General features: G+C 38.9%; 1 protein-coding gene across 2 annotated transcripts in view; it reads right to left on the bottom strand.

The window, feature by feature from the left end:
* Nucleotides 1-21,342, bottom strand: part of LOC134880716 (alpha-2-macroglobulin) — a 38,732-nt gene extending 17,390 nt beyond the window's left edge. Inside the window, exons 1-18 of one of the 2 annotated variants that reach the window (XM_063907750.1) lie at nt 21,126-21,342; nt 18,226-18,406; nt 16,535-16,691; nt 15,439-15,491; nt 13,246-13,266; nt 12,598-12,766; nt 12,427-12,511; nt 11,332-11,452; nt 11,114-11,228; nt 10,909-11,018; nt 10,047-10,208; nt 9,074-9,310; nt 8,604-8,667; nt 4,882-5,027; nt 4,629-4,778; nt 1,596-1,835; nt 1,323-1,398; nt 20-119 (exon numbers count right to left, since the gene is read on the bottom strand). In XM_063907750.1, the coding sequence (XP_063763820.1) occupies nt 20-119; nt 1,323-1,398; nt 1,596-1,835; nt 4,629-4,778; nt 4,882-5,027; nt 8,604-8,667; nt 9,074-9,310; nt 10,047-10,208; nt 10,909-11,018; nt 11,114-11,228; nt 11,332-11,452; nt 12,427-12,511; nt 12,598-12,766; nt 13,246-13,266; nt 15,439-15,491; nt 16,535-16,691; nt 18,226-18,406; nt 21,126-21,214 (2,276 nt within the window). In that variant the 5' untranslated portion in view covers nt 21,215-21,342. The remainder of the gene's footprint in view (nt 1-19; nt 120-1,322; nt 1,399-1,595; nt 1,836-4,628; nt 4,779-4,881; nt 5,028-8,603; nt 8,668-9,073; nt 9,311-10,046; nt 10,209-10,908; nt 11,019-11,113; nt 11,229-11,331; nt 11,453-12,426; nt 12,512-12,597; nt 12,767-13,245; nt 13,267-15,438; nt 15,492-16,534; nt 16,692-18,225; nt 18,407-21,125) is intronic. The other variant, XM_063907749.1, reaches the window with a different exon arrangement.
* Between the last annotated feature and the right edge of the window lie 556 nt (nt 21,343-21,898).

Genomic DNA, 21,898 nt, shown 5'->3' on the forward strand with positions numbered 1-21,898 from the left:
GTTAAACAACCAAACTTACCCAACAGAAACAAGTTCCCAGATCCAGGTCTCAGGGAAGTATGTTCTAATAGCCTTCTTGTTCGTTTTGACCTCTTCAAAAGAGTCTTCCATCAATAATTCTGTTGATTGAGATAAGGGAGAAAACAGGTCCTACATTAAACAGTCTTGTTTTTGTTTAAAAGTATTTTAAAAGTTACATCTAAAAAAACCCTGTGTATTCTCAAAATGTGGGCGTCTGTATGCCAAAACACATACTTAACCTGTAGAGGAGAGGAAATCTGCCAAAAAAAAGTGTTCATTAAAATGTAAATATGAAATAAAAGTAATGCTAAAATGACATTGGCACTACATAAAAGTAATCGCTCTCTCTCTCTCTCTCTCTATAGAGAGAGATAAAGAGATATATATATATACACATATATACATATACACACACACAGCCGCGGAAAAAATTAAGAGACTACTCCACATTTTCCTAAATCTTTATCTATGCAGCCAGTCCAGTGTCTGTTGAATTCCAACACAGAAAACAATTGTCAGTAGTTTATAGAATACAATAAAATAAAATACAAATTAATTTAACTCAAAGACATACGTATAAATAATTGAACAAGAGAAAATGTGTGGTCTCTTAATTTTTTCCGCAGCTGTGTGTGTGTATATACACACACACAAAAGAATGACATGTTTTGCCTTAGATTATGGATTATATTCACTTAATATTAAAAATGAATGTACACAACTAAATTATTTCATAATTGGATTTTTCAAAATGGTATAAAATTCCGAATAGGACTATACAGTACAATTTTCCCAAATTGGGATCAATAAAGTACTTATCTATCTATCAGTATGTAATTTATTGTATTTTATTTGGACTTGTTAGTGGATCAGAAACTGTGAACGGACTCAAACAGTTACAGAAAACCTCGGTCGGTGCTGCCGTAAAGTTGCTGTCGCAGTTCAGCGGGTGTTCTTTTCCCCCATTATCCCTTAGTCATCACATACTTAAAAACTCTTTTTGAATTAGTTTAATTAAAACAGCGTGTTTTTGATGTGTCTGACGGAGTTGACAAAATCAAGTTATGAAGTGAATAAATGTCCATTTTACATAAAAGTGTTTTAATAAAAAAGCTGTGACCTTACCTGGTTTGTTGGCTCAGTCCTTTGTGTAATAAATACACTACATTCAATTAAGGGTTGTATTTAAAAACAAGCAAATATTTAAAACTTGTTTTGTACCTTGTCTCAAGAATCAGTGCTGTAATAGTGTAATAAATAAAAATGGAAAATATCAGTAACAAACTATAAAAACATACTACCGATGCTAAAGTCCCTCCAACGGCAGTCATAAGGTTTTCTTATATCGGAGTTGGTCACAATTTTGATCCCTATTTCCTAGAAAGGGGGAAATAGAGAGATTATAAAACATCAAAATATGAAGTCATATATTGTATATGATTTGGTCACTACTGACAAACACAGTTTTAAATGACCCTGACAGAAATGACAAAAGGATACATTTTATCTTTAAAAATGAATGTTATATGGTCAATCTCAATATCTATTATTTAAAACCAATAAAAATGTATCACTTTGAAAATGTTGTAGACGTCATTCTTCTGATCGTCCTCTGGAAAGTACATCGAGCGCTTTGCTCGACTAGCTGGCTCTACGTCAACTGCAAGCTCCAGTTCAGGTTCGGGTTCTGGTTCTGGTTCTAGAATCTCAATTTCAGGTTGTGGCTCTAGCAGATGCAAGCAGGGATCGGGCTTAACATCTTCAACCTCATAGTTGTATCCTGAGAGCTTCTGCACAGGCATCAGGCTGTACACCTGCAAAAAAACAAGTCAACATCAACATGTTCAAGGTCTCCTATTATGCTTTATTTGAACAATATATTGTACGGCAATATCTATACAAAACTTGTCTGTGAAGTGTTTTGCTCAAAATACCAAACAGATCATCCATTGTAGCATGCCTCATCCCCCTCTATTTCAGCCCTGTTCCTGAAGTGCTGATTCTGTGACTGTCGCTTTAAATATGAGCTGAGCTGAAGCTGGCCACGCCCCTTGGGAGCGTCATGCAGCTATCTCTCCTCTGTGAAAGTTTTCTACCGGGAGAAGATACTCAGCTAAATACTGCTGTGATTAAACGCCATATTATGTTCAAAACCACATCAAGCATTATTTCTGAAACACTTATTTTCTCAGTGTTTACCATTAGAACAGTGTCATTATACACTGCCCGGCCAAAAAAAAAGGTCACCACCTGGATTAAACTAAGCAAATAGGTAAGAGCCTACCATTGGTCAAATTATTGGCATGCATCAAGCAGAAAAAACTTCTAAGGAGATTGCTGAAACTACTAAAATTGGGTTAAGAACTGTCCAACGCATTATTAAAAACTGGAAGGACAGTGGGGAAACATCCTCTTCCAGGAAGGAATGTGGTCGGAAAAAAATCTTGAATGATCGTGATCGCGATCATTTAAACGTTTGGTGAAATAAAATCGTAGAAAAACATCAGTAGAACTCACGGCTATGTTTAAAAGTAAGAGCATTTCCACATGCACAATGTGAAGGGAACTCAAGGGATTGGGACTAAACAGCTTTGTAGCCGTAAGAAAACCACTTGTCAGTGAGGCTAACCGGAAAAAACGGCTTCAATTTGCCACAGGAGCGTAAAGATTGGACTCTGAAGCGATGGAAGAAGGTAATGTGGTCTGATGAGTCCAGATGTACCCTGTTCCAGAGTGATGGGTGCATCAGGGTAAGAAGAGAGGCGGCTGAAGTGATCATGCCTATTGCCTACTGTACAAGCCTGTGGGGGCAGTGGTATGATCTGGGGTGGCTGCAGTTGGTCTGGTCTAGGTTCAACAACGTTATGTGCCCAAAGAATGAGGTCAGCTGACTACCTGAAATACTGAATGACCAGGTTATTCCATCAATGGATTTTTTCTTCCCTGATGGCACGGGCATGTTCCAAGATGACAATGCCAGGATCCATCGGGCTCAAATTGTGAAAGAGTGGTTCAGGGAGCATGAGACATCATTTTCACACATGGATTGGCCACCACAGAGCCCAGACCTGAACCCGATTGAGAGTCTTTGCGATGTGCTGGAGAACACTTTGCGCAGTGGTTCGAATCTCCCGTCATCAATACAAGATCTTGGCGAAAAATGTATGCAACTCTGGACAGAAATACATTTTGTGATATAGCAGAAGCTTGTGGAAACGATGCCACAGCGAATGCGTGCCGTAATCAAACCTAAAGGCGGTCCAACGAATATTAGAGTGTGACCTTTTTTTGGCCAGGCAGTGTATATACACAATAGAGATGTGGGTAAGGAGGAAAAGAGAGAGGGTTGTATTTACTGAAACTTTGTGAGTCTACTTACACACCAGGATCACATATTTTTGTACAAAATAAGTGCATTTTGCATAATAGGGGACGTTTAAATCTTCTTTAAAAAAATAAAACTAATGATGGAAAAGACCTGCAGTATGGAAGCAAAGAACAGCTGTACTGCTTGGCTAATTTCAAATTCAAGGTTCCAAGTCCAGGTTCAAAATCCATATTCCAAACTCAAAGTTCACTTGTAATTCCAAGTTCCAACTCTCAATTTCTTGTGGCCCATTATCCATTTTGAATCGGCCTTCAGTTAATTGTATAAGTACAATGGAATATGGCCTACAGATGAAACTTGTGCTCTTAAAACTTACTTCATGTGTTAATAAGCCCAATATCAAATAAATTCCGTCATTTAAAGTTGAAAACATTTTCTAATAAATCTTAGTTGATGAAGGCCCAATAACTTATTTGCATAACAAGCTTAAAATAGACCCTTCATAACCCCCATTATTATAAGCAATCTGAGGCTTCTGTGTTCAGGAACGAGCTGCCAACAAATAAATGAAACCCTATGGAGAGCTGTGATGTTTCTTAAAGCATATTCAAGTATCAAGAATAATTTACCTACATTAGATTGATTTTGTTATGACTTAACCTCTAAAGGCAATATACATCACGCAGCTCCTTCCTATGTTTATCTGTATGTGGCACTTGGTGAAAAACGTTTGGACATCCCCACTGTAAAGTGTCAATAATGACAGCTCTGCATAACATTTTTTTAAAAACAGTTAACTGAGAAATGAAAAGGACTGATCTGAACCTTATCTTTTAAAGAAAGTCATTGCAATTACCTATTGTGTCGAGTGTGTCAGAATGACTTAAAGTCAGATCAAGGACAAACAGATCAACTCACCAGATATTTCATTGGCTATAGTAGCATCCAATACCATACTATTGCACTTGACGGGCATCCCATAGGACAGAGTGTACCCCAGAATTAAGAGGAAGCAAACTCAACGTTACTAGTACAATGTTTGCTAACATTTCTACGTTTTTTCTCTCTCTGTTCCCTCAGGTTTCCCATCTGTGATGGCGTGATGGACTAAGCTACAACTGCATTTGGTTGTGCAACCATATGATTCGTAATGATAATCCTTGTTTTGTACCTATATTATTTTAACTTCTCGCTCCTTTTAAATCAATGCCTGGTTTTGAGCCTTAAAAACATCACGGTCAGGTGTTCGTAAAGACTTTTACATGATATGGTTTCATACCGAGTCAACAGTGAGTTCCTGCTCCTGCTGCAGAAGGAGTACGCTTTGGTCGATGGCTCTTATGGAGCACATAGAGCCTGGGTGAGCCTGGAGGCTGAGCGTGGTCTTCTCTGCTGGAAGTGCCTGGAGAGAGGAGAACTTCAGAGACACCTGCAGAGAAGACACCGAGGTCGGGAAACATTAATTTGACAGCCCAATAGAAGCAAAGACCGAAAGACATACGGTAAAGACCTAAAATCATGCAGTTGAATACCTTGTTATTGAGGCAGAGCCTGATTGGGAAGTCCCTGCTATCAGCCACAAGCTCCCCATTGGGCATCACAGTATAAACTACCACTTGGGCAAAAGGTGCCAGGTCTGTAACCTGACGAAGCGGTACAGACAACTCTCCTTTGTTGACTGAACCATGAAACACAAGAGAAAAGCAGGAAATGACATGAAATTATCACAAAAAAAACCACACAAATAATATAGTTTTGCCCTTTAACTAATATATTATAATAACCTGCGAAAGTAGCCTCAAGCTAATGTAGGTACCAATAAGCAACCCCTGGGTCAATGTGAAGTGATTGAAACCTGCTATTTTATAAATGGCCTGCAGGAGGAGACTCCACTAGTTGCAAAAACAAAATTTGATTGCATAGAAGCCTATGAGAAAATGACCCTACTTCTCACTTGATTCAATAATTCGGTAAACATATTCTTTATGAGTTTATGGTTTCATTGAGTAATTTTGAATATCTTTAATACATTATGGTGTTAATGATGGTCCAATTTGGAGTACAATAGACAATGAAGTAGCTTATACATGCAGGTCTATTCAACTAGCGGCCCGCGGGCCGAATCCAGCCCTTCTGAACTTTTTTCTGGCCCACAAGAGGTTGCCTGCAAATCGAAATGGCAGATGTGTAATAGCATAAATAGCACTAATGTCTGAATCACACTAAATCCGGCGATGCGGCGAAAACGCAGGTTTCTCCATTCATTTGAATGAGGCCCGTTGTTTTGCCTGCTGCGCTCTGAGCCGCAGGCAAATTACAGTCCTCATGCAAAACTCAGCTTATTTTGCCTGCGGCTCAGAGCGCAGCAGGCAGAATAACGGGACTCATCAAATGCGTCTGGAAGGTTCGCAGGCCACAGAGGCAGTCCTTGAACTAACAACAGCTTCAAGATGTCTCTCTCCAAGCCAAAGAAACGTAAAGTTGATTCGGAGAATCGCCAATTCCAGAATGAATGAACTGACAATATTTATTTATGCCAGCCGCAACAAGTAATAAACCGGTGTGTTTACTGTGCAACGAATGTATATCCGTGATGAAAGAATACATGCATATGCCATTTCGGGCCGCACAACGTTTGAATTTTTCTTTATTGATTATCAGTCTAAATATGTTTTATTTTGAAAAGTGACTTCTGGCGGAATGGCGCATGCGTCTGTGCCTCTTGACAGGTCTCGGTCACGTGATACGTCACCAGCCGTTACCGCGAAAATTAAACCGACAAAATAGCAAAAATGAGTAAAAAACAAACATCTTTGGCAAGCTTCTTTGGAAAGGGGAAAAGGCCCAATGAAGAGACAGAAGAAGAGCCTACGACTTCCAAGAAAAGTAAATCTGCATTTAAAAGACAACATCAGGAGTCCTACTTAAAATACGGGTTTATCCCTACAGGTGATTCTCATGCGCCGAGCCCGCTCTGTGTAATATGTGGCGACAAGCTGGCAAATGAGTCAATGAAGCCTTCAAAACTGCTTCGGCACCTGGAGACCAAGCACCCTGCATTAAACGACAAGCCTTTGGAGTTTTTTGAAAGAAAAAAACGTGAACAAGAAGGGCAGAAGCAATTACTGATGGCCACCACATCAACAAATGTGAGTGCACTGAGAGCATCATACTTAGTGGCTAATTTTATTGCTAAGGCGAAGAAACCTTTTACTATTGGTGAAGAATTGAGCCCGCCGCTAAAGACATTTGCCGTGAACTTCTAGGAGAGGCTGCAGTTAAAAAGATAGCACAGGTTCCTCTTTCAGCCAGCACCATCACTAGGCGAATTGAGAATATCGCAGAGGATATTGAGGAGCAGTTGTTGGAGAGGATTAATAAGTCACCTTGGTACGCAATCCAGGTTGACGAGTCTACTGATGTTGATAACAAGGCGACACTACTTGTTTATGTGCGATATATATATCAGGAGGATGTGCAGGAGGATATGTTATGTGCACTATTGTTGCCAACCAACACCACAGCCGCAGAACTATTCAAGTCTCTGGATGATTACATATCAGGAAAACTAAATTGGTCCTTTTGTGTGGGCATATGCACGGACGGAGCTGCTGCTATGACCGGACGGCTTTCTGGTTTAACTTCTCGGGTAAAGGAGGTTGCACCTGAATGTGAGTCAACGCACTGTGTCATTCACAGGGAAATGCTGGCTAGCCGAAAAATGTCACCTGAACTCAACAGTGTGTTGAATGATGTCATTAAAATGATTAACCACATCAAAGCGCATGCCCTTAACTCGCGTCTGTTTGAGCAACTTTGTGAGGAGATGGACGCGGAGTACAAACGCCTTCTCTTACACACTGAAGTAAGGTGGCTATCTAAAGGCAGATCATTGGCAAGAGTGTTTGAATTACGAGAGCAGAGGTTTTTTTCAGAAAAAAAGTCACCACTGGCAGCACATATCAGTGACAAGGAATGGGTCACAAAACTCACTTATTTGTGCGACATATTCAACCTGCTCAATGAACTTAATCTGTCACTTCAGGGGAAAATGACAACTGTCTTCAAGTTGGCAGATGAAGTAGCTGCATTCAAAGGCAAACTGGATTTGTGGGGACGGCGAGGGATATTTGACATGTTTCAAACATTGTCGGGGATTTTGGAAGAGACTGAGCCTGATCCATCATTCTCCCAGCTGGTGCACGATCACCCGTCTTTGCTTTTGAAAGAGTTTGAGCGGTACTTCCCGACCACAAAAGACCCACGGACTGCGAAAGAATGGATCCGCGACCCATTTGTGAACAAACCTGGTGAATCGAGCCTGTCCGTGCGAGAAGAAGATCAACTGCTGGACATTGCAAATGACGGTGGCCTTAAAAGTACGTTTCAGACCACAACTGTGCCGGAGTTCTGGATTAAAGTCAAGGCAGAATATCCAGAGATAGCCCAAAAGGCATTGAAAACCCTGCTTCCATTCCCAACCTCCTATCTTTGTGAAGAGGGATTTTCTGCAGTGACGGCAACGAAAACAAGACTACGCAGCAGACTGGATGTACGGAACACACTTCCGGTGTCATTGTCTCCCATCACCCCAAGATGGGACCGGCTCGTTGCAGAGAAACAAGCTCAGGGCTCCCACTAATTGTTATTATTATTATTTTATTGACTTGTTCACCTTGTTATATAGAAGTTATTAGTAGGCCTATTTCTCCTACGTTGAATGCACTGATAAGTCGCTGTATTTCAAAATAAAGCTCATCAGCGCTGTCACTTGAATCGAGTTTTTATTATAATTATTTCTTATTAGAAAGGATTTTCGTTGTAAAATAAATAATTTCTTTCACAGAGATGTTGTTGATTATTAATTTATTAACAAAAGGTTGTTTATTGTCTGTTGATGTTTGCATTTGACATAAAACCACTGCGGATGATTTATTATTAGACTGAATTATGGTGATACAATTAAAGTGAAAAAAAGGGATGCACGTGTTGTAGTAGTTAATTTAATGTATTAGTATCTATTAACACTACTGTAAGTAAGAGTTATTTGTAGTGATTCCTTGACAAAGTATTGTGTGGCCCACAAACCCCCTTGTGATTTTCCTATTTGGCCCACTTGCTAATGAACTTGAATAGCCCTGCATTAGGGCATGGCTACTTGTGATTGTTATCTGCTGACAATAATTTAAATACAACAATGACCAGACTGATCCATTTAGATGCCTGTCTCAGTTTAAGTAACATTTGTTATTACCAATTCCCGCTTTAACAGCAACTGGGAGACTGCCATGCTGAACAATTCCACCCCTGGAGATCACCTACAAAGAAACATGACGCAGGCAGATCAATTAAATGTGTCTATAAGACTCACAAAGAATGTTGCACTAATGATATAACTAACTGTAAGAAAAAAGTCAAAATAAAATCTAAAAGTCAATATAAACATATATTAGCAAAAAACAATTATGGATAAAAAATATATAATGTTATACAATTAAATATGGTATATATGTATAACGTTTTTTTTTTAAAGATAATTATAATATAATTATAATAAATATAGTCGTGCAATGCATCCTACAGTCTTTCAAGTTCAGTCAGAAATTAGACAGACGAAAAACCCCAAACCCATAACATTTTTCAACTGATTTCCCCTGTCTGTTAGTGTGCTTCAAAATTGGTTATAGCTAATAGTTACCGCATAACCTATCACATGAGTCTTACCAGGTAAAAGAATTCGAGGATATCCTGATCGCTCTTTAGCTCCGTCCCCTGGATGATGTACTGAGCTCGCACAGTCGTGTCTATGTCACAGGCCAGCCTCCCGTTCACTTGCATGAGTTTCAGGAAACTACTGCTCTTAGAGTAAAATGCTGCGACGTTGTGGTATGCAGTCCTGTACTCTGGTTTGCGCACATCTGCCACATATGGCTCATTCACTTCCGTCTTTCTGGATCGAGCCTGTTGACCAAACAATCACAGCTCAGGTTTTAACAGAACTGCCTTCACTTATAGAGTGCTGTGTTGATGACACATTTTTGTAGGCAGACCTGAAAGTTAGCATCTTATGGGTTCCCTCGTCGAAAAGCAACAGGATTTCCATATTAGATTTCCGTATAATGCAGAAAATAAGCTTTGTGGCCAACACAAGTTGTGTTCCACAGGATAATCTCGACATATATTAACACCACAAAAAGATTTTTGAACAGTTAACACAATCAGAGGAAGTCAAAAGCTATACACAAACTAAACGATGGCAGCGACCACTATTTTATTGCCACATAGAATCTTTGGACATACAGCAGTGGGGTATTTACTGACATATTTTATATCATAGAACCAAATGTGAAAATCTCGTAAGCTTGTGTTAAACACAAACCTTTTTTTCAGGCTTCTAACCACAAACACGTTGGAAAAAACTTGAGACGATATAACCGAAAGTGGTAAATTACAAATTCTTTTCAGGGTTTTAGGCCTCATCACTGCACCACTCTATATACGAACCTGAATGATCTAAAAAAAAAAAAATCTGCACCCATCTTGTTCACCTCCAATATGATCAATAGGGTGAAAAGTTTCTTTAACTAGATATGGATTGTATAATTGATCCATACTGAAATGGTTATAAATAGGAAACTCTTGAACTGAATTGATTCTTCTGAAAAAAGAAAAGGTTCTGTGACAAGCAGTAACCAACCTCTAGATTCACATTGTCCGTCCAGAGGGCGGTGTCAAAAGAAAATGAAGCCTTGCCATTTGCGTCTGTAATCAGCGTTACTTCTGGTGCATGAGAGTTGCCAACAAACACATACACAGCCTCATTGGGGACCGCTTTGTTGTCTGGACCGATCACTTTGACCTGTAAACAAGTGAGAAAGCAGAAGCTAAAAGTTCTTCATTCGTTCAACAAAGTGACACTTTCAGGTACTATTACAATTGTAAACTCTGCGATTCTGGTCATTTAAGGGTTTAAAGCCTAAAGGGTTTATTCCCTCTGGCTCTATGTGATAGAAATATTCATATACTAAATATTTATGCAGAATAAACTAGCCTATGAACAATAGTGATAATGGCGTACTCTTAATTCAGAAGGTGAACCTATATGTTCATAAAATACTGCGTGTGAGCTTAACTGTATGTATTAAACTACAACGGAGCATTTTCTTTCAGCTCAGATTTTATTTCTGGAAGGTTTTCAATAAATAAGATCTGAGCAGAGGACACATTTTTCAAACATCTTGGTTTCCTTATTTTTTCTAAGGTTACATTGTTCTGTTGTGTTACATAAGTGAAACACATTTTACCTTCATTAGTCATTTTGAGGTTATCCAAAAGTAGCAAATCAGGTTACATTACCTTTATATATTTTTATAGTCAGATTAGGTTACAGCTCACTGTAACAGAATACAAGTAACCCTCCAGACTGTTAGTCGCTAATTTTCCCCAACTGTGGTATTGCTAACTATCCACTAGCATGGATATGCAGAATTTGTTATTATCTGGTGTGGATACGGCAGGTTATACGGTAGCTCCCATTGGTCATTCTTGAGAGTAAATACCTTTCCCTCGAACAAGATGCCAGGCTTGTATGCTTCAGGTACGTCTTCGAAGTTGACAGTTCTGACAATACCGCTGAAGCTGGTGCGCCCAGTGCCTTTAAGAATGACTCCTAAATGGTAGAAAACATACAGATCACAGCTGATCAGGAAATAATAGTGATTACTCAAGGAACAGTCAATCTTCTTGTGTAAACAGTCAAGCTACCTGTGCCGAACTCCTCCAATTCTGCATTCAACTCAAAGCTGCAATCGGATATGGTCTTGTGAAGGGAAAACGCTGCCAAGTTAACAGTTTGTGTAGCACAGCCACCTTTGTCAGTCTAGAAGATAATAGCACAAGTCCATTTCAAACAAAAACATAGAATTAAAAAGAGAGAAAACTTCGTAATTACGGCATGACTTTTTTAAATCTGGAGAACTCACTGTCATCTCATACGTCTTGCAGATATCTTTTGCTATTAGACCTGAATACCAGTATAAATGGGGAGCAATTTTGCAAAACACTGCCTTGACTGAACCGACAACAGGTTTCCCATAGGTGTATCTGCAGGAGAGAGCACAATGAGTGAGAAACGCTGTTCAGGAATGGATAAATGGACATTTATTGTAGTGCTATACGCCCCATACGTTAGTGTTCATTAAGGTATGAAAGCTCTTATTTCTTAAGAATCGTACTAAACTAAAAAAAAAAAAGGCCAATGCTCCAAAAATAAATGCTTTTTACTTTCCTTCCATCCACGATTAAGACATGAATGTCTGAACACTGCCTCTGATATTTTTTATCCGACCTCTAATAAATCTCAAACTGCATTCCAAATCTTAGCCAACTCAATAGACGAACACAACATGTACTAGCCAATCAGAGGCAGAGTACAGCAGGTCATACCTTTGCTACAGTATAAATAAACAGTCAAATAAAAGATACTAAATCAAATTTGATTTAGATGGCTGAGTTGTTTACGCTCAGTTTGTTTGTAAGGTATTTTCTATTATCCAACATGTTTCATTTGTCTTCCCATTGTTTTTAAGGTTTTCTACTTGAAACATGACCAAACAGTATGTATCCTCTGTTGCCCTCAAGCCTCTCAAGTTCAGGCAAACAATGAAAAAAGCCTTGAATACTCCAAAGAACTTGACAACTAAGGTCTGATGCTATTTTGTATAGTAATAGCTATACGCTATTGTTTGTTCTTTGAGAATGTGTATTTTTGAACCAATTGGACAAATGGTATTTCCATCCAATTTAGACTATTGGGTTGTTGGCCTTCAGAACAATATTCATATGTCCTTCAGATACCAGTGCACAGTTTTCTGTGTGAAACGCACACTCGGACACCATTCCCTTAAGCAATTTTATACTCTTGCATAAGAAATGTGCACAATAGTGACAGTATCATTACTGTTTGCATTTTCCTAATACCAAAATAACAGGACAATTACATTTTTGGATAAATCCCCACTATGCTAATCTTCATTGCCATTGCCGACCAGTCGGGTCTTTTTATGTGGGACACTCACTTTCCACAAATCTTTAATGTTGCCCTCTTGTCCAGGATGGAAATCACATTGGGTAGTTCAACCTTTACCTCATATTTTGGCAAAACTGAAGGAAAGAAAAGGATTTAAAAATCTTACTGCTGAAAATGGACATAGGTCAAACATATCATTTTGGTAATAACTGCAGCAGACCGTATTCCTTGATGTCGAAGCTGTGGGATATTTGCTCTCCTTGTTCTGTTGTGGCAGTGATCACGTAGCTTCCTTTTACCGCCTCAGGAATCATGGGGTGGGAAAGATCAAGGATGCCGCTAACAATGTTCCTATCCAACCACTGAGCAATGCGATTTGAATTGGGATCCTAAATGAACACAGAGACATGTTTGAGGTTGAGTTTAGACCCCCAAATGTACTGTGGACTGATGGGGTTTTCACAGTATCTACACTCACAAGGATGTTTTTCTATCCATCATAATAAAGCAACAGAAATCCTAATGGACTTTTTTTCTTTCATTGTTACAGCTTTAAAATCATTCCAATGGAAGTTTGCATACAGACTTGTGTTCTGCTAGAAAGGGAGTGTACTTCTTTCAGTTCATGTCATTGTTTGTTTGTTCAATTGTATATTTGGTACTACAACTAGGGGTCATAATAATCAAAGCCCTCAAAATGTTTTTAAATCCTGCCGATAGGGCCTTTAACATGTTTTCAGAATAAAATAATACTGCATTTATTCTCTATGTGCATAGAATTATATAATTAGCACGCAATGTGTATATGGGTCTTGTACAGCAAGCACCAGAGCCAGTTGCTCATGCTATAACTTTTTGCCAATCTTACCTGGAGCTCCACCACTTTGTACTGAAAAAGAAAAGAAAATGTTCAGCTGCACATTTGTACAGTATATGCACGAAGAATACAACTGTAAAGCTAATTCACAGAATATTAATTATTAGCTTTTTCAATAGCAAACATTAACAATCCACAAACAGGAGTACTAGGTCATTGGCCAGATTTACCTGTTGGAAGAGAAACAAAACAGCAAAATACAGAAAATCTTTCACTTTATTATTTAAATTATATATACATATGTGATAGTGTTGGAAGCAGCAGCTAAATAGTTTTAGATGCTGTTTCAGACAGTTAAAAAAGAAAGATGATCCTTTTCAGCAGGGGAACTCGTCAGTATTATAATGAAAAACAAATACATTTCTGACTTTAAACATTTGATTTGAACACATTTGTTCCATAATTTTATATATACACAAATAATACATATTTTTTAAAATATGTTGTAGTTTAGAGATGTATATACTAGGTCAGACAGTATTACACATATAGTATTAAAGTGGGCTAGGTATGGGATGATTTAATGGCACAATTAGTATGGTGAAAATCATTGCAATTGCAATCCCATTAATCAGCAAAATCCTCTTGAATGGCACTAAAAACACACTGGGATAACTTTACCTTGCATTTGGTATTAAACATTTTTTTAAAAGAGAGGTCCTGTTATGCTATTTGGGGTTTTCCCTTTCCTGTAGTGCAGTGGTTCCTAAACTTTTTCAGACAGGTCCCCCTTGGGTAATGTAAATATTTTCGAGCCACCCCGAACCCGGTTCCGACCTAGATCGGTAGGATTAATTGTATGTAGTTGTACAAACATTACATTTTCTCTGCTAATAATAACAACACACAAAGATCCAACTATAATTGTGTATGTTATTATGGATAGAGCATGATCCTGAGCAACTGTGAAATTAATGGTGTTTTTATTTCTTTGTTTTTTTTAGGCAAAAACTACACAAATTGGAAACAGAATTCAAATGTCTTTATTTAATATATATATATTGTGGATTCTGGGCTGCTAGCACACATAACATACCTGCATTAAGTAACTAAGTACATTTACTAAAGTACTGTACTTGTAATTTTGAGATACTTGTACTTACTTGAGTATTTCAGGTTTTGTGAAGAGAGCAAAAATAATGATATTGCAAGTTAGAAATGTATTTGGTTCGATAAAATGTGCAAGATAACTTTTATGTAGCAATAATAAATAAGAAATCTTTATATATATATATATATATATATATATATAAATAAATATATATAACAAAGAGCAACCAATGTTTGTTAACAACTCCCCCCCCCTTCAAACCACTGCTGTAGTATGTTCTATAAGTTTCTTTGCAGGTTCCTGCAAAGGCTTAAATCCTAAAGTCTCCTTCAGAGGGAGTTTCTCTCCAACATCCCTGTCCTGCCTGAAACGCCTTTATTAGAGTCCTTTGTTTACTTCCAGAAAATGACATCACTGCATCACTATGTTCCCCTCACGCTAGTATTGGCTAGTGTTCAAAAACATTGTATGTGATAGGCTCTAAGTGCTTGACCAATCACAAAAGAGTCGGCCAGCTAACCAATCAGAGCAGACTGGGCTCTGGTTTCAGACAGAGGGTGAAAAGAGGTGCTGCAGCACAGGTAATATGAGAAAAATAAAGAGCTTTTATTGTCACAGTAGATTCAAAAAATACAAATATTAAAATCAGCATAATAGGCCGCCTTTGATATATCAAAAATAGTATTGTTTACTATGAGACATTTTAAATAGTCTACAATAGTACAGCTAAATGGTCTACTTTAAGCTTCCTACCCTCATGATATGATACATTTGAATTTATTTTATTTTGGCGACACACAGTTTTGTTTTTATCCTCTCAACACAAACGGAAAATGCCGCAAGCGTGTATTGATTCAGATGTTGGGTCAGATGCAGTGTGTGCCAAATGAACTCTGACGGCATATTTATCACACTACTCCACACGGAGATTCACGCCCACGCTGTCTTCTAAATCAACAAACAGCCCTCCTTTCACCTCCCACTCTCCTGAACCAAAATAGACCTCGCTCCTCAGATTCACTGACTGCTTGGTAGAAATCACACCAGATGGTGAAGTTCCCTGGTTTGAATAACTAAATATATCATGCAATATAGAATTATTTTGAATGGCGATAACAAATAAATACACATACCAGTCGGGCCACAGGGATGAAATCAGAATCCATCGAGACGATGCGGAACTGGACTGCAAATAAGAAGCAGGAAACAGAAAACAACACTGTCAACTTATTCTCTACATATAAACACACAAACAGCAATACATACCATCAGTAAGGCCAACACAGATTCAATTAAATACATTCCTTCAGTAAAGCCAGTGGGATGAAGAGGGACATCTGATGGATAACTTATATGGTACAAAGGCACTTTTCTTAAAGACAAAATTAAGATAAAGTACGCTAAGTTTGTAGTGATAGCAGACTAAGCAAAAATCCTATTTCTGAAGTTTTCCCATTGCTTTACACCATAACCGGTGAAATGCTAGTCAGCCACAGTCAAGGGTTTATGACAAACACTGTCTTAATAAAGGGCACTGCCTCTTTTTAAACTTGGGGGACTCATTTAAAAAAGAAAAAGGTGTCAAAATGTAATCAGCAGAATCTCTGAAGTAGGAAGGGACAAAAGGTCCAAAACACTGGATACTGTATTTATAGTAATGCTACTCTATAGCATGTCTTTAGTGATACCCTGCTAGCCTGGAAACCCCCTATATGTAATGCTGGCTTTCATGAAAAATCCCCAAGCACAAGACAAAATATCTGATGACATCACTGTGAACTAGTCATTTTATTAAAGCTCCTCTAGAGCCAGGGAGTGCAGGGTCTAATGAGAGATGATTTTACGGTAAAGGCGGATGCAAATGAAGAGACATCTTCACCATTTCACGAAACATGCAATCTACTGTGTGCATCACTTTTTAGTGTCCTCGTTTTGTTGTCCTCATTTGGGCTTTTTTGTTATATTTTTTTGCTTAAAACCTCCACCAAGAACTCAACCACCATCCTTCTGTGTGCGGAATATAGTCATAATTCCTGAAGTTATCAAGTAGTGGCTCAGCATTATGTAGATATTGTAATTTAGTCCAAAATTGTGCAAGTGAGGCTGAATTGGTAAGCATTGCAGAGGGGAGAATGTGGGCTGTATGAACAGTGAGACTGCAGCAGAGCAGTCATTTTAGCACACAGCAGGAAACCCTAAAAATGAAGTACCACCACATTTAATACAAACCAGTCTGTCCGGGTTTATAGATGGGTTTATCAGTCTGGATGATGTGGATGAAAGCAGGACGCTCAATGAGGATTTTGGTTTTCTTGTTCACAGAGACACCCTCACCATTAAGATTGACATTAATGGATGCCACAGTTCTGCTATGTACTGTGGGGACCTGTAATAGCAGAAAACACAACTTTCAGAGGATATTTGACTTTTTGGGGTTTCCCTTTCCTGTAGTGTGTTGTATACGCTGTGGTGCAGGTAAATGGTCTGCAAAGGCTAAAATCCCTATACAGTAGTTCCCTTCACACTCACACTCACACTCACACTCACACTCACACTCACACTCACACTCACACTCACACTCACACTCACACTCACACTCACACTCACACTCTCACACACACACACACACACACACACACACACACACATACACACACACACACACACACACACACACACACACACACAGCGTTATTTACTTCTGTGACATCACTTTGTAACCCTTCTGTTTTCTAGCAGTAATCTCTAAGCAGTTGCCCAATTAAAATAGAGCCAGCCAGTTTACCAATCAGGGCAAACAGAAAACGATCATAATCATTCTCATACTGTCTGTGCTGCTGCACCTCTTTTCCCCCTCTGTCTGAAACCAGAGCCCAGCGTGCTCTGACTGGTTAGCTGGCTGGCTCTGTTGTGATAGTTCAACAATTTAAATATGTCAAAAATAATAAAAATAAATAAGTAAAGATTAAAAGTCGAATTAAGATTAAGCAATAAAACATAATGTGTTGTGTTACAGTGCTGGGTGAGAGAGAAACTCCTTCTGGAGGCCGTTGCAGACCATTTACATTCACAAAAACTTATGTAACACTCTATAGGAAAGGAAACCCTGACAAATCAAAATAGGTGATCATGTAAGGTAGAACGGGGGTCTTTTCAATGTAGTTCTGTGTAGATTGTAACTATAATTGCATACAAGAAATGCTTGGAATACAATTAATGCAATAAAGACCTTTACCACTACACGGTGAATCTTTAAATGTTGTCATATTTGTGTAGAATATGTTTTTACTTGGCAATGGAACTGTGATTATATAACAGGGACCACTTTCAAAATGTGTAATGGGCATTTTTTTTTTAATGCTAATTATATGTTATGAGACTGAGGGTAGGGGTTGTATTCCAGAGGAATGCAGGTGCGTAGTGCGCCTTTAGAGCCGTTGTTTGGTTGCAGAAATACAAATGCCAGACTACGCCTGAAGCAGGGTGGAACACTGGTGAACGAAGTGAAACTAAGTGCTATTGTCATAGAGCTGATTGGGGTCTGTGGGTCATTTCCATCAATATGGAGCAAGGCCCATAGGTTGCATAACAGCAAGCAGTGGTGTTACAGAAACCAGATCAGTAATTCAGAGAGAACAGTTGGCGTTGAAAGCCTAAGTGATGGAGCCTGCTGGGTGATTAGGGACATAATTCCAGTTTTTCTGACATTAGTTTAATGGGGGGGGGAGGACCATGTCTGGAAACTTCCTGAATGAATCTAACCACTAACAACAACTCCCGATCTTCACTACTCTACTTTGGCATTGAACATGCAGAAGCAAATACCTAAGAGCAGATACAAACTATATTTGTTTTAACTGAAATTTGAGACGCCACTTTGCAAATTGCCAAGATGTGGGTATACACATGCTAAGTCAGACCTGGAAGTTTAAGCAGCGATAGAAGTCCTTGTCAACAGCCTGCTCGAGGATGGTGGTTTTGCCGGGGCCCATTTCGAGGGTGATGGTCAAATTGACTGGCTTCATTGGGCCGTGGATCTGAGCACAAAGGGTCTCCTGTTTCCCTCCTCTCACCTGGGAGCTCACAGTCACTGCGAAAATACTGCAGCCAGAAAAAGCACATTACATTAGTTTTAAAAAAGGACATGGTGTGATACACATCAGGAAAAAAAATGCAGGGGTGTTTGTACTCATTCTTATGCATTTTGTTATTGCAATAAATGTTGCTATATGAGCTATTGGAATCATGGAATTGCTCTAATACCCACTGAGGCTGAGCAAAAGGAATGAATTAGCTGTTATTGACATCACCTATTAAATAAATGAAATCCATGAGGTGGAGCTTAACACTAGAAAACCCTAACCTGTGTGCGCTATGAGTTCCCAAAGGAGCACTGATACCCGTCAAAAACATTGACTTAGGAACACTTATCACACTCTATAATCGCCATCTTGGCTACGTAACAGTAAGGTGCTTCAAGTCCCAATTGCGACTGCTCCAGTCAACACAGCACTATTTAAATTAAAGTCATAGATGTGGCTCTTTTTATACATTTGATAGGCTAACCACTATACTGGTGATAAAAGCAGCTACTGTTTATTGTATTGAGAAATGTGTAATTATTTGCTACCGCGAAAGATTACGTTGCTAGCTAGCTAGCTGACAGGGGCTATCATGACGTCCGGTTAAGGCATAGCAGCCCTGTGCGATTTGAGACAACACTGCACAGTCACACGCTGTGCAGGTGTTCACACTGCAATACATGGCAGTGCACTAAGAGAGTATCTAGCTAGTTTGCTAAATTGATAGCCTCATTGACTTTTATATCCTGACATTAGCATTAATATTGAAGTTGTCCAGGAGTGTTTTTTCACAACTACTTAAATGCCACACATTTTTTCACTGATTAAGCCAGAAAGTTGTAGACTTAACTTAAGGCATGTACTTTATAAGGATGTTTATCATTAGAACAATACCCTGCAATAAAAAAACGTGTTATTGTTTTGCTCCTAGGACTTATTTCTACTAGCATAAATTCCATACTGAAGTGGAAATATGCCATCTAAGTACGCCTCTTCTGCAGTTCAGAATCTGTTGCAAAATCCTCTGAACCTTAAGAACCTGGTCTAACTGGAAGCGAAGTGATTCTAAAATAACTGAGTATTATTATTATTATTATTATTATGATTAGGCTCAGTTGGCTTTAGATGCTTTGAATGTATTTTGATTTCTTATTGGTCTTTAATTGCTCTTTGATTTTATGTTCAATTCGTATAAGATTTTCTTCCTGGCTGCAACCTTGTCATTTGTGCTGCTAACTGTATTGGAAAGGAAAGTCTTTCGAAAGACATTTTTGAATCTAATGAAGTCTTTAATATATTTTATATAATTAAAAATAGTTATATTGGATTGACACACTGGCACATTTGCTTTATCAAATGGTAAAAAGGCAAAAAATACCAGTGTTAGCAAGTATCAAAGTGGATTTAAAAGTAGATAGAAATACTTTTTTTACACTCCACTGCATGAGTTCAAATACAACAAATCAGTGGCAGTTTACGTGCATTTTGATTAGAATCTGTACTGGAGTTTTACATGTAATTCTGGTATTGAGTTCCTCTTTCAACACTGAAAAAGACATTAGCAAATTGGTGTTTGAAATGTGATGTTATTGTAAATTGCGTGAAATGATATGCCTAAACAACACTCTGAATATGCTGTGTTTGAGGCTGGTTGGCATACAAGGGCCTGCACTGCCGCCAATGAGAAAATAAAGGACACATTTAATTGAGTTTTGGTGGTGCTGCAGAGAATATTGATGTCATCTCAGCCTGAGCAAAAGTTGCATGATGATGAAAAGTCATTAGAATCTGATACTAGGCTATGAAAGGCATGTGAGTCAGGATGACCATAGCAGATAACACACAGGGCTGTGAAACAAAGGTCAGAACTCGATCAATATGCAGAATGTGTCTGTGGAAATAAGAGCTAGGATCTTGATTTAGGAAAAACCAAGACATATGTTGGATTTCAGGCTAAGACAGCACAAACTGTTTCCTTTAAACTGATGGTCGCTATAGATTAATCAAATAATACTTTATCACTGTTCAGTATCGTAGCAAACAGGGGAAGCCAGAGATGGAAAAAGTATTTAGAACTTGTAATAAGGTAGATTTTGAATTTACTCGTGGTGTAAGTAAAGTCTTATTCAAGGGTTGATTAGATTTCACATCAATAATTCAAATCTACAAAGGAAATAAAGATATTAAATACATGTAGTGGAGTAGAAGTAGCATTAAATGAATATACTCAAGTAAATTACCTCAAAATTGTATTTAGGTACAGTACTTGAGTACATCTACTTAAGTACATTACACCACCTGTGGGCAGTTTATAATTCAAATGGTGGTTATTGGTAGCAGATGGGGGTACCACACACACACACACACACACACACACACACACACACACACACACACACACACACACACACACACACACACACACACACACACACACACACACACACACACACACACACACACACACACACACACACACACGCCACTACAGATTACATAACAGTATCCTCAGGCCAACTGCTAGACTTTTTGCCTCTCCATGACACGATAGTGGAAAGTGGAAGACATTTAGTGATGCCAAACGTTCAACATATTCCATTTCATTTTCAGCCAACTTCATCTCAACCGTCAAACACTGCGCGTTTCACTTACTCGCGTGACGTGACGCACGAAGCAAAGTTTTGCAAACAAAAACACGAGGTACGACAGTTTACGAAAAACAACAACATTGTACTCACGGTCCATCGACAGTGGCCGATGTCGCACTTTGCACGAGCGCTGATGCGATGACAACCGCGAGCATTTGGAGCACAGGTGAGGGTGCCATGTCTGCACGAAGGAGACGGAGCTTTGCAGCGGTGCAAGTTGAGCAGAGTGCACCAGAGGAACTTCCAGTCCAACTGACTGCAGGCCGTATGCAGAGAGAACGGACAGGGATATGCAGGGTAAGTTGCTCAAACGTAAGGGGGGGTGGAGGCGGTGGTTTGCTTTAATAACCCCAAACCAACGCCACCCCTCCCTCTGGAGTCACTCCCCCCCAAATCCGTTGGAGCTCTGCAGCCTCCTCCCTATTCCCTGAAGTATTCCGCTTCCCAAAAGTTGAATCACACAGTTCAGCACTCCACTCTTCCAAAGTATTTCAGAAAAGTCAACAACAGTTTCTGTAAGTATGTGAAAAACCTTGGAGGAGGAAATAAAGGAGCCATTGTTAGATACAGGCATGATGACCCTGCACTTTTAAAACTGTTGAGCAACAACATGAATGACTGCAACAGGCTGTTAAAGTATTGAAGACAACATAAATTGCACTTTCTACTGTTGTGGTGGGGGCCCTGAGGAACCCCTCTGCCATGGCTGGATTACAATACGACATGATAATACTTTATTATCAGATCAAGTCTGAAATTGCTCTTGCATCGTATCGCAGTCATATGTCATTCGCTGTAAGCATGCAGTTCTATCAAGATGAATAATTCCACGGAGGAATTAAGTCATCATAAGAGTGCTCTGT

The sequence above is a fragment of the Eleginops maclovinus genome, chromosome 18, assembly GCF_036324505.1.
Source record: "Eleginops maclovinus isolate JMC-PN-2008 ecotype Puerto Natales chromosome 18, JC_Emac_rtc_rv5, whole genome shotgun sequence".
In the NCBI taxonomy this organism is placed as follows: Eukaryota; Metazoa; Chordata; class Actinopteri; order Perciformes; family Eleginopidae; genus Eleginops; species Eleginops maclovinus.